Here is an 18,668-nt window from a genome sequence, read left to right as displayed (position 1 = left end):
CCAACATCTGGGAAATGTAAAAATACCTCTTCCAATGCCGCTTAATGTGAACCAAGGTCTAAAACGTGTCCATTTCGAACAAAATAGTATTAACCTATTGGCTTTTTACATCAGATTAACCATTCTTGTTTAAAATAATAGTTAATCGCAGTACAAGAAATTTAACATCCGGTGAGTTGATCGATCTGAAAAGTTTAAATAATACGCACAATAACCTGTTTCCATTCATGTGCACGTAGTACAGTTGTATTGAAATTCAGTTTTTGGTTTTTGAATAGCAAAGTTTCAGCAAATTGAACAAGTTGGAAATTCTTGAAAGACACAGTTTAAAACTAACAGCGTTTTCAACATTAAATAAATGTTGTAACTAGTTGTGTAAAGTTTCGATTTTTTTTATCAAGAAGAGGAAATAGAATCAGACGTCTCGCCCATTCCATTCGGAAGCGGCAGTTCTCCCAACCTGAGCGTCGACTACCTCAGACCCCAAAGCACTTCTACTCTGTGCAGCGGCAGAGAATCCGAGACGCTACGACTCCCGATTGGCACTTCAAAAGAACGGCAGTGTTCGTCCCCCAATCTGTCCCCACCGCCGTCGCCCAGACTTCAACTCAGTCCCATAAATCTATCGCCCAAAATATCATCAATGTGTCGAAAACTGATGTTGTCGAACGAAAACAACAGCGAGCCAAATAGCAGTGGTCTAACAGGCGGAGGATTCTTTTCTTCCAATGGCCCCTTCGGCAAGCAGAGGTCGTGCAAGTTTCCACTTCCCAGGAGAAAAATATCGGACAGTGCTGTCCCCATTTCCTACACTTACCGCCCTTATCAACATCCGCTATCTTCCTCCGCTAACTGCGGGCGATCGTCGTCTTCGCTAAGCTCCGTCAACAAATCACCGACAGGTAATAACTACAAATTGATCGCAGACTACTATTAATTCAAAGGATGTGTTTGAAACAAATAACCATGAAGAAGATAATTATCAAGGTTTTCAGTTTAGTTGCATTTTATTTAACTCTTTAAAGTCTCAGTAGCATGTACGCCTCTTCAAACCATGTTGTCTCTTTTCAGATGTATTTCAATTGGAAAGTGTTCGCTTAAGGTTTAAAAAAAATGAAAAAATAACTTTATTGGCTGTAATATATTCCAGGTCTTTCTAATAAGAGTTTGGATTCTATCGGAGTATCAAATCGGAGTTCCAGAGAACATGTTCTGGAACTAGACGGATACCCTTTACTAGACAACCAGCCGGTCAAACCCACGCGGCAGAGAAAAGCGAACCTGTTTACAAAGCCAGGCTATTCGCAATTAGATGAACCATCATGCAACGACACAGCTTACAATGCTAATAATCGCTATGATGATGATGATATGAAAATCAATGGCTGCACTACGATCGTCAATGATCGAAAAATTAGCTCCGGCCAGAGATTCGAAATAGCTATCAATGTTCAGAGTCCAAAGGGTAACATTGTTCAGAAATGAAATTTGCAAAAAAAAAACAAAACTAAATAATTCCGAGTGTTCAAAAACCATCCGAAGTAAAATGAACCGATATAATCAGACTATATAAACCGGCTAAAAATTTTGGCATTTGCGAGGTAGTTTTCACAATTTTACGTAAACGTTTAACAAATGTTTCATAATGGTTATACAAATGCTTAATATTTTCGGCTAGTTTATATTAGCAGATGGCTTCTACTTCGATTAGTTTATAAGTTACCAAAACTTCTCTATGTTTCAAAATTTTGAGCTGTTTTGACAACACTAATTGTCTGATTCAACAAAATTTGCTGTCACTAAACTTGATTTTGCGACAATGATGAAACTGTCAAATTTGGCGAACAATTTTGCCAGCCTCCGCTATTAACGGTGTCAAAATCCTGATATTAATGATAGTTGTGCCGACATTTATTCAAGAAGAAACAAAAGGCAATATAGCATTGCAAACTAATACCATGCAGCCTGACAAGATCACATTCGTTTTTTGAAATGTTTTCAATGTCTTCTCAAAGAACATAGATATGGCACAACTAAATAAGTCTTATATATCGACTGCCTCAAACTTCAATTTGAAAGTTTTTAATGAAAAAATGTGAATAATTGCTCGTGAAAATGAATCAAATTCTCCAAATATTTTATTTGCCATAATTTATGTATATAAAAAATCAGATATATTTTTGTATCAATGTGATGTTTTAATGTAGTGCTCTACTTCGTTTTTGTTTCCTCGATGTCCGAAGAAAATAAATTATTCGTCAGCAACTTTTGGAAGTCGTCACCAGTCTTCGATTCTGTAGCAACTTAGAATCTGGTTCGACTGTTCCAGAGGTTTCAATTCTCCGAGAAGACTAACAATGCTCCTGTAACACTCTTTTCCAGTTTATTCTTGAGGTTAATTTTCAGGCCAATTCATCTACGTGCTCGGAGCTAAAGTTTTTTCGCTCGAGGGAGGGGGGGGGGGGGGTTCGAAGTTTTGTTGAAAAAAAAATAGTTGACCATTTTAAGCCGACCAAATTGGTTTTTCGTGGTCTCCAAAAAAAAATAAGAACGGTTTGCATCCCCACTCCTAAATCAGCTACTTCAGTCATTAAGTAAATTAAAAAAATCATTTTGATGTTGACCAGAAACTTGCTTTAATTGGGTTAACGGTTAACTAAAATCGACTGTAGAGAGTTTGAGATGAATTAAAATCTGAAACTTTTAAAGAAATTGAGATGGAAACTGGAAAATAGCCTGTTAAGTTTGTATGCCAACGCGTCCAAGTGAACAGTTCCGTTCATGTCTTGAAGAATACTTCGGATCCCCAATGACTGAAGTATATCTCGAGAAGGCGCCTCTTCATTTTCATCAGAGATTGATTCGAATCTTAGTTGCTGTCGTTGGTTCGAATTGGCCTCATCTGATAATCAGAATCAAAGCACTTTACAGATCTTACAAGAAAGCTTAAAAAATATTGTGAGAGCTACATACAAAACTAAGCCCACAACAAAAGTGCTCTGGTTCATGGCCAAAGAGAGGACTCCAAAAGTTCATGTTGGGTGTTTTCTGTTTAACGGCCCAAAACTGATAATTTTCATATTTTGAAAAAATGATTATCTTGCTCTTGATTTCGAATCTGATTGTTTGAAATTACTGCCACCGAAAGAAAACCTAGGTTTTCAATAAAAACTGAAGCTCAACTAACATAACATTCTGATAGTTTTAGGCCGTATAACTAAAGACCCTTGGAACGCTCGAGTATCAAAAACTTGTAAGCACCTTCAAAAGCTATGCTAACTTAATTCTTGCCAATATTTATTCGCAATAGCAAACAAAATCTGAGCTATAATGTATTCTCAGTGAATTAATGTAGTCGCAGCAGCAACATTTTTGAACGGAATTTATACATTAAAGGGTAAATTTTAATTCTATTTTTAAAAAATCTATCACCGAGATTGTTTCTGATAGTTTACTGAGTCTTTACAACCCTTTGAGTACAATAAAATCTCTGTTTACGCTATGGCCTCATTTTTCAAAATTTGGTAAAGTGTTATGGAAAATGTTCACTTACTTTCATTTGAATTATGCACGAAATATGACTTGTAGAGTGGGTAATTGTGCACTTCAGTAATGTACTGACACCAGAGAAGAGAGTTCACAAACTGTCTCAAATGAGCCCATTGGAGGTCAGGCGAAATGAGACAGAGACGCTCAAACAGAACTCCCAGTTCGAACTGACCTCCAGAGGAGCCACAGAAGGAGAGGAATGTCTGCATTAGGGCAGGGCTATTTTCCATTTATCAACAACACAGAAAGTATTTCTAATAATAAGCCAACTTTTCACAAAAAATCAAAAATGACACTTTGTCCCCTTTGACTGCACAAAAAGTGTATCAAGCAAAATATGACAATTCTGAACAGATTTGCTTTTCATATTCAACCCTAACCCTAACCTCAAATCAAAACATGGAATGGGATGGGTAACAAAACAGAAAATAGCCTCGAATAGTTCTGATGCAGCTAGCGAGTTCGCTGCCTTGAGGTCCCTTGCGATTGTAGATTTGACATACAAGAGGCCGTTACTTGACAGGGTTAGGATGTAAACCTGAAAGCAAAACTTTTGATGGAAACCATCAATCAAGTCTCTGCCTTCTATTTTAGCCAAACTGTACATGACCCCAAACAGCCAAGAAAAACGCATCAAATTATTTTTACTTTCTCCCACAAACGTTTCATGAACTTAAAGCTTTGATTAACTTGGGCATACTTTTCAAAAATGTTGTCTCATTGCGAATTGCTTAAATGAAAAAATAAACGGTGAGGTACAGTCACGGCACATAGAAGTTGCATCTTTTTGATTTCAACGGGAAAATGAACGAATTTTTTCACTCTGTCATTTTCTCTGCAACTAATCAAGATAAACGGTTCATTTTTGACACAAGCTAGACGTTTTCTTGCTGTGGAAACATCCTCGCAAACCATATAAGAAATGTAAATTATTGGGCACAATTTAGTTCTTTTTGAAGCTGATGAGCCTGACTTACACCTTATACCGCCTGAAACATAAAAGAATTGATAATGTTACTTGGCCCGTCAAAAAAAATCAAACATGTTTTGACGACATATATATCGAAAGTTTTTGGCCACCAGAAACCCCACCAGTTACACCAGAAAGTTGAACAAAATTTGGTCACAAAATAACTGCTAACAAGAAACCTGCATATGGATTAGAACAGTAGGCTTTCCGAATTATTTCCTCCAATTGTTCTTTTGTTGTCCTAATTTGATCATCAGCGCGATATTATTTGTAAATTTCAGACGTGTTCAAGACTGTGTCAAGTAATTCTTTCAATTCTGTTATCTATGGCTTTCCGGCGGCATAAAATGTAAGTCAAGCTCATCGGCTTCAAAGCGAACTTATCAGTTCACATTTCTCATATCGTCTGCGAGGATTTTTCGAGGATTTAAAACTAGTGATGAGATACGGACTAATTTACGATTTGAAACAAAATTTCTCAAATTTTGACCCGGCTCAGTCCTTTCAAATAATTTCATCTACCATGTGTCAAAAAATGAATTCATTATCTTAAATAGTTGCAGAGAAAACGAAGAAAAAAACGAACGAAAATTCGTTCATTTGTGCGTTGAAAACTTGTTGCAACTTCTGTGTCCCGTGACTGAAAATAAAATTTAACGAACTATTTGACATAACAATTTCTACTATTGCCAATAGATAAGACACTCAAAATAACTCAATAGACGCTTGTACAACTTTAAACAGTCCACTTGCGATCTATGTGGGCATTCATTTTAATAAAACCAGCTTCAAAACTCGTTTACAGCAAGAATCACTCAAAAGCACTAATCTGATCAATTCCGATGCTTAAACACATCAAGTTTTTTAGTTTTTAAGAAGGCTTAATAACAAACAAAAAAAACACTAGAAGTCATTTACTCCCAATTGTTCGCTGTCTTTACGACTGTGATTGAACGAACATATTTAATAACTATAGACGGCGAACGTCACAGATAATTACAAGTAGAAAAAAAAGAATTCCGTCCGTACAACTTTATTCAGTAGTAAAGTAATACTAACAATTGCACACTAAAAAAATTTTACACAGTGGCGAGTTTGATCTTCACAAACAGTCAAAAAAGGGCCAAGAGAAATAAAAAAACTCCAAGAAAACGCAAAATGAAAATAAATAGCACTGAAAAAGAAAGAATTGTAGCCTACGGGACTCAGATAGCCGACTTCCAGATTTATAGTTGAAAGTCTTGACAACTGCGCCATATGCCCTGACTGTCCTCCAAGCATCAGTCACTAATAAAGAGGATTAAACTCAGAGTCACATGAATATTACGCAAAAAAAAATTAAATTTTTGGATGGTTCAAACAGCAGCTGGCTTATACTTTGAACGGTTTATGAATCACCAAAATTTCTCTAACTTCGCTTCAAGACTTGGGCTGTTAAAACCTGATAAATCTCTTTGCGTAACTTTATATCCTTTACGAAATTGCCAGCTTTGAAAATAATTTTGCCATCTGATGACGGAGTCGAATTTTTTAGTTGACAAATTATTCAAGAAACAAAGATGGCATGGCAAGCTACTATCAAGAAGTCCGTTATAATCATATCATAGTTTATTTAGAGCATTTTCAAAGTCTCCTCAACGAACGGAGATATGGTATTCTTTAAGTATTCTTTATATAAGTATTCTTTATATTTCGACTGTCTCAAACTTGAAGATGAAAATCTTCAACAAACCATCTTAATAATTGCTTTTTTAAAAATTGAGTTTCAATCTCCCTTAGATGTGTATCTAAAAAAACACTTACTTCAACCTGGTCGCTTTTTTCCTGCCCCTTTTTTCACTCCTTTCATAGAAATCACCACATCCAAGATTTTAGAAATTGACCATCAAAGAAATTGACACAGAGGGGAAGCTGTATTTCGCAATCACAAGCGAGAAACCTGCAAAAATTTGCTCATAAAGCCAAAAACAAAAGAAAGTTTTTAAAAAAGTAAAAAGGAAGCATCGGAAATAAAACTTTGCTATGGACCGTAATAGAACCTCCGACCTAGAGATTAGAAGTATCATGTCCTTGCATCTGCTCCACAATCGCTCCAAAAATGTCACCAAAGAAAAATAATACCTTTTCCCACCTCACCTGTAGATTACGAGTTTCACGTCCCTTATCTGCCGCATGCTCGCTCGGAAATAAACAAATACTAGCCACAAATACAGCAGCTATAGATGCTATTGAGTTACCATTGCTTGGATATATACCAAAAATACCCCCAAAGTAGCACAATTTCATTTAAGTCACAAAAAAGTTGCACTCTAGTACTCCACTACGATCAGCATGTGTAATTAGCAATAAAAAAAGCAATTGCATAGGATTTAGCTTTAACCAACATTAACTTAACAATAATTACAAACCAGAGAATTTTACATAGAGGCGATACTGTAATACGCAAACCCAGGCAAAAATTGGCAAAAGCGAGCTTAAAATGGCCAAAAATGCAAAAAAAAACTTTCGAAAACAAAAAAAAACCGCCTGAAGGACTCAGACCTCCGGCTTAGAGACGAATTTCTAGATTCAGAGACGAAGGTTTTGACAATTGGGCTATATGATCTTGTTGTCTTCCAAACACCGGTCAACAAAAAGAATAAAACACATACCGATAAAACATATTAGCAGTAAACAGATTCTCAAATTATCATATTTGCTTGGCAATTTTTGATGCAATTTAGGTTGAAAAAAGAGAAGCTGCGTTGGCTAGTTCAAATGTGCATAGATAATATGCAGTTTTTCCATGTTGCGAATATAAACCAAATAAAACAAACCTACGAGATGCACAGGGAAAATGCATCGAATGGAAAGTACTAGCAGTATCACGTTTTGTTAATCATAGCATGAAACTTCGATAAAAGATTTCGTACATGAATATAAAACAAAAAAAAATACGAGTCTTAGCAAAACAATAAGTTACAAGGTTACATAGCTAACTTGCATAATACATTCAGAAACATCTAATCATGAAAATAAGGTCTCCTATCAAGTAAATTAGAAAACAGGCAATCAATTTATTGTGAAAATCAGAATCTTTTTAGAAGTTCAAAAATAAAGCATAAAATTAATGGCTACTTAAATGGCTATTCTCATAATAGAGAGTTCGAATGATGAAAAATATTCAAGCGATTACAATTGCTTAGAGCTGCAAAAACTCCTTTTTGCTATTATACTTTTCATACACAGGCGAGCTGCGCTTCGCAAACACTAGCGAGAACGCGACGAAAAAGCAGTTTTATAAAGTGCAAAAGGAAAAAGTGGAAATAAGCCTCGAATTAGCAATAATTCGGCTACATCTCGGATTTGAACCTACGACCTACTGAGACCTAGAGATTATGCGTCTCGCACACTAAGCACTCACGCTTAATTAATCACAAGCACTAGCCACAAATATAACTGAACACATGTTTCACATATGTTTTCATTCACAGCACGAGTAAAAATTAGAGCTTCGGATCCCTTGCGAAACGGAAAAATTTGAAAAAAAAATATCAAAAAAGCAGTCTCAAGAAGTTGTCTCACCTCTACCCTAGAGGCACCGGATGGTTGATTGACTTTGAATTTATAATTATCATGTGGCAACAAAGCCGAAAATACCTGAGCAGAAACCTTTCATGCCGTAAAAAAATTCTTAGCTAAAAAAAGAAACTTTATGTCAGTTTTCCCCTCAGAGCACACGTACGCATACAAACTTTTTTCAATCCCCGAACGGCGCAATTAGAGGCCACTAGGTTGATATAAATTTAGCCGAAACTTATTAACCCGATAAAAAAAGACAAAATGAAAAAAAATTGACGAATCGAGGTGGTAAAACTACAACCAGTATTAAAAACAAATTTCGATTCCACAGGATTTTCAAAATGCTAAAACACTTAAAACAATTATAAAGAAAATTGTTTACAGCAAATTGTTACCTCCAGGCTTAGCGCGCAGGAGACAATTAGAAATTTGAATTCACTATGAACTTTCTCGTAGACAAAGTTGTTTACGAGAAAAAAAGTCTTGTACCCGATTGCAATACCCTTGCTTACCGCAAGGGTAATAAAAATGTAAAAATAAATAAGCTTCGAAAAAGTAAAATAAATTAACCTCAGCCGGATTCGAGCTTCTGACCTGCCTAGAATCTAATGCCTTGGTAAATGCGCCATAATTTTTTGGCTGTCTCCGAAACACTAGTCACTAATCAGTAAAACATGAACAACACCCAGATACTGAAGTTCATCAGCAATGAATTGCGAGATAGGTTGGAAAAAAGTGAGCTCTTAATATAACACATGCGCTTTTTATTCAATACACCTAAAATCTTGCGTAAGATTTGGATGTTCACAAACCTACCGATTTTCTTCTTGACCACAATTGATTTTAAAACCTTGGATCTATTTACTTTTATTGACATTTTTAAGTCTTTAAAGTTTTTAAATACCCAATTCCAATTGCTGAAACTTGATATTCCGACGTTCAGTTCTTCTGTATGAAGAGAGACTCACTACTACTTAACTGTCACGAAATCGAAAGAAAAATCAATCTAGCGTAAGATATTAAAACAAAATATAACACAGAAAGGATGAGTTTCTCTTCACACACGAGAAAAAAAAACAGCAAACAACTCAAAAAACGGCGAAATATCTTAACTAGTAACATGATCATTCAGCCAGCAAGGTCATATTTCACAACAGAAACCTGAAGATCTTGTCACTACACAAGAATTAAGATCGAAATATTAAATATTTCTGGCACCACTATCCTTTCCTCTTGTTATAATAATACTAACTCTGCTCTGACAAATAGGATAGGCTACTTTGGCCCTATCCCAGTAGACCAAATGGGCTGCTATCTTCATGGCATGTCTCAGCGTCAAATCAGCATCAGCTGCTATCTGGTAGAGAGGTTTGCTGCAACATACAGCCGATATGAGTGCACATATGGCGGTGGAGAAGTCGGGTGGGAATTCGCCACTCGTATCTTGCACTATGTCGGGCGATAACAGAATCGTGTGGTAGGGTTGAATTCGGTCTGAAATAAGCAGTATACTCTTTTTAGAAATTACACACAATTTGAAAAACACATAAATGGAATGTGTTTTTTTTTCAGGTACTGTTCAAAATAAAATTGCTCGCTAGATTAAACATCGATTTTATCCACTCTGGAAGTAAACTAAATTTATTGAGAAAAAAGCGAGATGGAAACAACTAAAATTTAAGGAAAGTTTTATCTACAATCAATTAATTAAAATCTAACCTATTTCAGCTTGAACTTTTTGTGGGTTTGCGTGTATATGACAGGAGAAGGGAGCTCCACTGGGCAAAGTCAGACACAGAGAGGTGCCGACCTATAAGGGAAACTATGATGCTTCATTTTTTAAATTTCTCCACAGTAAAAAAAAAACAATTAATCAAAACTCATTGGCCTGAAAACGCTTTATCTTAAACTTAATATTCAATAAAAGCAACCCAAAAAACAAACAAATACTGCGAAAAATTTTCCAGGCTGAACTTATTCCGCCCAAATTTACTCAACTAATCAGATAAGAGAATTTTTATCTCTTTTTTATATATCTTTTGAGAATTGTAAATTGGGGGGAGGGGTGGGGGTGAAAAGACTTCTTTTTCCTAGTTGTCAATTCAAAAATTTGGCGGGTGGATGAAGATGAAAAAAAGCCAAAGATCACTCCCAACCTCTACACAAGTAAGGAAGTTTAGAAAGTCCACCAGTCGTCTGCATTTCCTCTGTTTACTCCCCAGATAACTTTGCTGCTTCAGTAGTACCCTGGGCGGAGACGTGGCAGCAGAAGGAGAGGACTGGTTCTCTGCTAATGTTGTTAATGAGCGAGGTTGGCTGGGCGAATAGACTGGGGATCGAAACAAGGACTCCTAAAACAAATCAACTTGGCATATAAGAATAAACAAGAAAGAATTTATTTCTCCAGCCAGCATTATCACCATAAATATTCAAAATTAAATAACTCTAATTCAACATAATGAGACTCGGAGAGAATAGACAACTGGACCGTCTGGTACTCAAACGTATACCCTTGATGAGTTACTTAAAACTTCATGTTGTTAAAAGAGCTAATAGAAATCCCAATAAACCAAAATTAAATAAAAAATCACCGTTTTTTCTAATACACCAATGAGCTGATTGCATTCTGATTCTACATTTTTGAGAACAACGTGACCCCCCCCCCCCCCCTTAGGAAGGACCCCCCCCCCTTAGGATCCGGGACACGATACAATACTACTCGCGCAAGCAACCTGAACGTTGAAATATTTGTTCCCAAAACAGAAATTAAAAAAACATTGCATATTCATGTATATTTTCTCTTCATGCAAAATCAGGTCCAACATATGAATATCAAATTGGGCCTAAAAGTATCATATTGAAGCCCTTTCAACCTTGATTTGAAAAGTAAATAAAAATTTCCGGAAAAAATCACCTATTCGGCTCCCAAGGCAGAAAATGCACCACAAATTACTCAAAAGTTCGAAAAAAATATATATTTTTTAACTCCGAGACGAAGCAGAGCTTTGCACCACTAGCAAAACAACAAAAACACAGCATGAAAAAATAGCAGACTTAAATTGAGAAGAAAGCCGCTAAATAGAACAACAAGCTTTTGAAAATGTCCAGAAAAACTAGATTTAATAAAGCTTTCATATCATTGGCTCCATTTGCCATAAAAAAATTCACTTTTAAAAAACATGTCAAACAAGACGATTGAAAGATCAATTTGCTTCGAAACAAAAATTTCGAAGCGGTATCAAAGACATTTTTTGAGCGACATTCATTGACCAAAACAATTTTTCCATAAAAAATTGAAAACTTTTATAAATATGAAAATAACCCCTTATAAAACTCATACGCATAAAAAATTGCTTCGCTAACTCAAAGCAGTATGATGCGATACCGCCGATTAGGAACAAACCGATAAACTTTCAAAAAGCCGAGTAAACAAAAAAGGAAAAACGAAAAAGCGGACATTATACCGAACCGGAGTTGGTAAAATTGAACACACGATAGAACAGAATATAGAATAGAACAGTTATTTAAAATGCAGGCAAGCTCAACATGTCGGTTGGTTGACGAAAGTGCAGTTATGAGAAAAATTAGATTTTTTTGATGGACAAAGTGCTTACAGGACAAGTTCTTTTCAAGAAAAATTCTAAGTTCGGAACTGCTAATGCTTGCTAATTACGAGACAAATAATTGCATGCGTAAAATGTCTGTACAATTTAACCAACGGAGAAAAAGTTAGAAAAAAGCAAAAACGTTTTTTTCTTTTATTAAAAAATTTTGTTACAAATTTCTCAAAAAAAAACTAAAAATATGCGAGAAAACTTTGAAACGAAAAAACTTTAAATTAATTACCTCTATTAATGCGGCTTTAGGAATAGAGTTCAGAAGAAACTTAACCGTCAAAAAGAGTCCGTTCAAGGGAACTAAGCCGACAAAAAAACACGGACAATATCCCGTAAAGCAGACTGTTTTTAAATTTTCAAAAAAGGTCCCCGTCGGTTTCGAATCTCAAACCTTTATCGTTTCAAGCAGGTGTATTACTTCTACGCCAGATGTTCAGTATAGCTGGTTGATATTGAAATTATCATGAATCAAGTTGAACCACGAGTAATTTTCACGTGCAAAATCTTGTGAACAAAGTTGTTTACCGGTAAAAAAAAAAGTCTAGTATCTGGTTTCAATAACCTTGGTTATTGCAAGTTTATCCAACATTTTTGCACAGATGACTGTGATCTGAACCTTCTGTGTACTTCGATGGCAACCAGCTACTCTTATTGGATCATAAACTCAAGACAAACTACAATACAATAAAACGAAGATTGAGACAAATCTAGCAGAAAGCGCGCGGCCTTCGATGTCTTCTATTTTAACCCTCGCGACTGTTAACTTTTCTTTTGTTTTACCATATCGTTTCATTCTTTTACAATTTAACTCCACAACTTAGACCATTTTAAACTCGAAACTATAGGATTTTTTTCAATTTAAGCCCTCGATTAATCCATTGTTTATTTCAATTTGAATACAAAAAACAGACCGGATTAGCAACTCAGATGATGGGTTTACTGTAAGAACAAAAACCGCATTGTTGTACACTAGTTTAAAGACAAATTCCCGAAGACTTTTTCGAAATATAAATAAAATAAATTGCCAGCATTGGTAAATACCGAAGGCGTTAAATTTATCGAAGCTTGTGACAAACACAATCACGCAAATTCATCAGGAAAACATGATGTTAAATTAGTTTTTACAAACTTAGAAGACGAGCAAAAGCGTAACCCAAGTATTCACCACTTAAATTCGGCCAACTACCGTAGACTATGAACCCTGCTAGCAATGATTGTAAAACTCATGTTAAAGTGAAGCGCAAACAAAAAAAGCGTGAATCTCCGCAGCTCAAATTTACTAGCATCACCGGCATGCCGAATATTTGACTTACTTTAAAAAATATTTAAATTAATTAGATTTATACAATGAGTCCAGAAGAATAATTGTTTGGAGATCCCGATACGCTCGCTCTACGCTCTTAAAAACAAAACCATTACCGAAGATTTGATATATTACCAAAAACATCGCGGTGTTTCTTCCAATTAGGTTTATTTTGTCATCATTCTAATCGTCGGTAATAAAAAGGCGTTGTAAGGGTTATACTACAATTGATTAAAATGGAAAGGGTTTAAAAGTGGGTTAAAAACGCGGTTATATAGAATTAAAACGGGTTATTAAAAATAAAACAGGTTATATAGATGTAACGATGCATCGCTGAATGGATGACTAGATGGTAGAATTGATGGATAGCCGGCTAGATGACCGAATGGTTGGATGAATACCTGGATAGATGCATGGATCGAAGGTAGGATAGATAGATCGAACGCTGGAAGGCTGTATCGACAACTGCATAGATGACTGATTGACAGATGAAGAGCTTGATCGATGCCTGCATGGATGAATGACTGGATGACATGAAGGATCGATGGATAGCTGGATAGAGCGCTGGATGGCTGGATATCCTGATCGATGGCGGGGTGGATTGACGGCAAGATTGCTGGATACATGGATCGATGGATGACTGGCTGCAAGGCTGGATGGACGACGCGTTAAATAACTGATTGGATAAGTTGCTGGATGGATACCTGGACGAATGACTAGACGGATTGCTGTAAATACGGGTGCGATGGCTGCATAGATGAATAATTGGATGGATTAAGGAGTGGATCGGTAGCTGGAAGGATGGAGCGAGCTCTGGATGGATGAACGGATGACTGTTTAGATAACTGGCCGGATTGATGGCTGGCAGGATGGATATCTGATTAAATAGAAGGCTGGAAGGGAGACTGAATGGAAGGATCGATGTCTGGTTGAATGAATGGAGAAGTGGATGAATGGGTGGCTGAAAGAATGGATGGTTTGAACGAGCGTTGGCTGGATGGGTGAATAGAAAGCTAGATTGATATATGCCTGATAGAATGACTGAAAGGATAGATAGCTGAAGCGCCTGCTCGGTATATGGATGGCTAGATGTATGGCTGGATGGATAACAGGATAGATGGTTTGGTGTCAGTACGGCTGTATGAATGACAGGATGGATTCAGCCTGCGCATTTCCTTCCCTTGTCCTCGTCAGCCTTGGCAATCTTCGCTCTTCTTTGCCCTGCTTTTCTTCCCTTACTTTGCCGGGCTGGATTTATGAATGACCAGATAGATGGCTTGAAGAATCGATAGTTGGATAGCCGAACGGATGACTAGATATATTGCTGGATGACTAGATGGATGGCTAGAATGGGTAGCAGGATGGATGCACCGCTGGGAATATGGAAAGCTAGACGCTATGACTGGACGGACGGCAGGATGAGTGACTGCATGGTGTTATATATAGCCAAATGGATCTCACCCTTACACCGCCCTGCCAGGCCTTGCCTTGTCCTTCCCTTCCCTGCCTTGCCCAGTTCTGCCCTACCTTTGCTTGTTTTGTATGGCAAGAAACAAGCTTAAACCTCATCATATCTTTAAACCAAAAAGTTTATTAGTTTATTAACACTTTCTTATCCAAATAAAATGAATTCAATTTTCCCTACAGTTTCAAATGCTACTAACACGAAATACATTTAAAACCAGGCGCAAAAAAAATCATTTTTATTTGTTGCACCCAAGAGACATCTGTAGTTCTTAACTCAGGTAAATGACAAGGAGACGGGTCTGATCTGGACAGTGATCTTAATAAAGAGCAAAAATATCACAGTATTTGTGCGGGTTATTGAACGAATTAGGCAGCAAACGAATAAGTCTTTTAAGAGTTGCTTGCTCCGAAATCGAAAAAGACTAACTGCTGTAAAAAACATAGTGATTCAAATTTCGGCAAATGATTGTCTTTTAATTTGGTGCCTTGCTTCTGCTTTGTTTGCTTTTACTGTCTCTTAATTGTCTATTAGTTTCAATGTCTGATTCAGACCCGTCTCTCAGTTATCTACTTTGCTTCGAAACGAAAGTCATCTGCAAAACCTTACTCGACAACCCGGATAAAAATAATTTTTTTTCCAACAAGCTTAATGGCGATCTACCAAGTATCAGGCGAAATAGATTGCTACACAATTTGTTTGCAAAAATGTCACGATTAGCATCAACTTCAAATGTATCAACACAGGCGAAACTGCAGCTTCGCAAACACGTGCGAGAAATCGGCAAAGAGTGAGCAGCTTTTAAAATGCACAATTGAAATTTTGCATGTAATTATTTGGAATGTAATGACCTAAAGGCAACCACATAACTTTGCATGTAATAACTTCGAATGTATTAAACCAAATTGCGTATAAGTTATGCGTTTCAAAAACCTCGCGAAGTGTAGACTTGAAAAACTTCTGAAATGGGACATGAATTATTATATGGTTGTATGAAACAAATAGCTGTTTTCGATTCAATTGATGAATTAAACAAGAACCAACTGAGTTTGCTCTCTAATAATTAATGTCAAAGCACATATGCTGCCTACCGATTCAAAAAGCTACCAAAAGTATCCTTTTATTTACGATTTAGAATGGGAAAAAAGTTGCACCGTAGTATCAAGCTACGCTACGCTCGTTTAAACAGGTTAAGATAACGCAGCGAGTAGATCGAATGTGGTTGTTTTTGTCGCGCACACTTTACGCCAACATAAAATCACACATTTCGTCCTCACACGTTTCACCCCTAATTTATTACACAATCATAAATTAATCACCGCTTTCTTAATTTACATTTGTGGTTGACAATGTGACGCGAAATGTATGATTGGCGAAATGCGCCAATAATTTGATTAGGGGCGAAATGTGCGAGGGAGCGAAATGTACCAATAATGTTATTAGGGGCGAAATGTGTGAATATTGATCTGTTCTAGCTAATCCTTATGAATCACAAAAAGACGAGTGATGATCAACTGCCTTTCCATTTTGATTACAACCACAATTAAAAGAAACCGTTTCCAGGTATTACGCCGTGACTTACGTCATTGCTGCGATTTGTATCCTCACTGAAATGGATCTGAAACAGAACACTTTTTTGGTAAACGGATCAAATTGAACTAATTGCCGTATATAGGCAGCATTTTTCTGCGTTAAATATCAGCTTTTCCCAGGGTTGTCAGCTTTGAATCAATGATAAAAATCATGCCATTAATTCAGCAAAAAAATTTTATTTTGAATCTAAAATACTGATTACACCTGGCTTGTTATAAATATATATTTTGCATTAACTCGCATCATTCTAAAAATAGCTACTTCAAACGAAAACAAAAACATGGTGCATATAACCGCCAAGTATTCTGAGCATCAAAACTTGAACTGCAAAAAATTGTATCTTCTCGTACCGAGTCAAAAGAGAGGTCCCTCATAATTTCTGCCTCTTGCAATAGCATGAGTGCCGCCTTCTGAGACAGTTTGGACAGTTGATCAGTCAGCTTAGAAGACACATTGGCTCTGGTAGCAAACACCAAGTGAAGCATCAGTGTCTTGTCCCACTGCACAGGGTAGCCAATGAAAGCCACGCTGTTGTTAGATTCGTTCTTTTCTAGCCCTCCCTCCCCCCAGGTAAATTTCAACGAAGCCAAAAACAGTTTTCCAACTCCTTTTGGAAAATGGAATGCTCAGATCTTCAGACTTAAGCGCACTTATTAACAGCATTGTTAGTATTAACAAGAAAGACTACCTTTAGAGTCTAAATTTTGGAGTTTTGCATCACAATTGAAGCAATTTATTTGTTTTCAGGTTTGTTTTGGGGATTCGGGGAGCTTGAAAAGAACCTGTCGATTTCCAAGTGGAAAGATCTCGAACGGTTGTGTTTCAGCACACAGATATTTTCCAACAGGGCATCATCAAAGGCTGAGAATTCCGTGAATTTGTCTGTTCGTAAGCTTTCCTGATTTTCTTTTGCTGCTGATGACAATTTTGAGGTCACAAATTGGTTTTACAATTTTTTTAAAAATATTTCTGATGATTTTCTCTCTTGATTATCGAGACAAGTTGGCAAATTGTACTACATTCGTTTGATTATTTAAGAACTGATTGAGTTATTGTTGCTGTTAATGATAGTGTTAATTAAAAAACCCGATGCACAGTGAACGGTGTATACAACATAAAGTTATAATGATAAATATTTCATGATCATGGACCCTTTGGTGACCTTGGCTATTGGTTTGTTCAGATACGATTGTGTCGTTGGGTGAATTAGTAAAAGGTTGTCTGTAGAGTGGGTTTCTGTATAGCAGTTCATTCCCTCTGCTCCCACTCAATGTCAACACCAGTCCAATCACGTCACGCTCACTCATTGAAAACTGGAAAAAAGTTTATTTAGGGTTGAGCTGTCTCTGCTACAAAATTGATCCAGTTTTGAATCCCTGAACGTCTCAAAGCGAGTGCAAACTGTTTTTCGAAGCAAAGCCAGCACAGTTTGACTTATATAATCATGACTTTTTTACGTCAAAAAATTGCGCACTTCTATGGACAGTTTCTCTTGAAAATGAAACTGCATTTATTGCTCCTTGCACTATAGCTTTCAACAAATTTATCGGAAATCGTATTAAATTTCTGAAATAATTGTGACATTCTATATTTAAATGCGGGCTTCACTATCTCGCCACGTTTAAGCTTTTTCAACGTATTATTTTTCCATGTTTAATGAAATAATTTTTCGCGTTTAGGCTATATCGTATCGTGCAAGGGCTAAGAAAGTTTTTCCGATTTTCCAGTTCCAGTTTGAATTCAGTGTTTAATTGACCCAGTTGAAAATAAGTCGCCCAATACTCTCAAAGATTGCGAATCTTGCCTCCAAACATAAATACTCAAAACCTGGTAGTTTTCGAGATATGACGTGTTTTATGATTTCTTTTTAACTTTTCAGAAAACTTAGATTTCAAAAACTTTAATGGATTTGAATATCGCAAAATTGTAGTTGGTTGCTGTGAGGGTACTCATAAGAGTTTCAATTAGCAAATCTTATGTCCAAATGCGACTGCTCAAATGCTTTTAGTTTCCGAGATGTGACGTTTTTATGTTTTTTTTTAAATTGTTCAAAAAAGTTAGATGTAACAAAATTTGGAATTCCCATCACTATGGTAAGGCTATATCAGTTTACTCCCAAGAGTTGCGAATTTTGCCTCCAGCCACGACTACTTAAAATCGTTTAGTTTTCAAATCGTTTAGTTTTTGGGATTTTTCAGAAAACTTTAATTTTGAAGTTTCTCAAAATTTGAAATTCCCAACGCTGTAGTTGGTTACAATGAGATTACTCTTAGGAGTTACAAATCTTGCGTCCATATGCGACTGCTCAATTGTTTTTAGCTTTCTATGTCATTTTAAAATTTTTCAAAGAACAGATATAAAAAACTTCAAAAATTTATGGTTTGCAAAATTTGAATAACAAAAAAAAATCAATTCAAAACCTTACAAAAATAGAAACTGCCAAACCTGTAATTGGTTGCTGTCAGAGTACACTCAAAGGATTCAAAATATATTTCCAATATATGCGGTTTTTTATTAGTTGTTAAAAATTCGAAGCACCGTAGGTGCGTTACTGGAAAAAACTTCAGCTGGCGGCATAGGATTTATCTTGAGATGCTCAAACGCATGTTC

General features: G+C 36.4%; 2 protein-coding genes across 3 annotated transcripts in view; one reads left to right on the top strand and one right to left on the bottom strand.

Annotated features, from left to right (window-relative positions):
* LOC134839957 (uncharacterized) overlaps window positions 1-1,654 on the top strand; it is a 122,360-nt gene extending 120,706 nt beyond the window's left edge. Inside the window, exons 16-17 of the mRNA XM_063855586.1 lie at window positions 402-902; window positions 1,151-1,654. Coding sequence (XP_063711656.1) covers window positions 402-902; window positions 1,151-1,485 — 836 coding nt within the window. The 3' untranslated portion in view covers window positions 1,486-1,654. The remainder of the gene's footprint in view (window positions 1-401; window positions 903-1,150) is intronic.
* Window positions 1,655-2,134: 480 nt separating this feature from the next.
* On the bottom strand, window positions 2,135-17,367 carry LOC134840468 (GATOR1 complex protein NPRL3-like). 2 transcript variants are annotated; one of them, XM_063856276.1, is made up of 11 exons: window positions 17,221-17,367; window positions 16,841-16,973; window positions 16,409-16,586; window positions 16,048-16,083; window positions 10,237-10,431; window positions 9,800-9,890; window positions 9,333-9,574; window positions 3,983-4,087; window positions 3,554-3,752; window positions 2,737-2,902; window positions 2,135-2,363 (listed from the first exon to the last, which is right to left on the bottom strand). In XM_063856276.1, exons 1-11 carry the CDS (start codon window positions 17,363-17,365, stop codon window positions 2,279-2,281), a joined length of 1,575 nt encoding a protein of 524 aa, XP_063712346.1. In that variant the 5' UTR covers window positions 17,366-17,367; the 3' UTR covers window positions 2,135-2,278. The 2 variants fall into 2 exon arrangements, with proteins under 2 accessions (XP_063712346.1, XP_063712347.1); XM_063856277.1 differs by having other exon boundaries at window positions 16,841-16,970.
* Between the last annotated feature and the right edge of the window lie 1,301 nt (window positions 17,368-18,668).

Source organism: Symsagittifera roscoffensis, chromosome 2 (assembly GCF_963678635.1).
Source record: "Symsagittifera roscoffensis chromosome 2, txSymRosc1.1, whole genome shotgun sequence".
NCBI lineage: Eukaryota > Metazoa > Xenacoelomorpha > Acoela > Convolutidae > Symsagittifera > Symsagittifera roscoffensis.
This window is presented reverse-complemented; position numbering and strand designations above follow the sequence as displayed.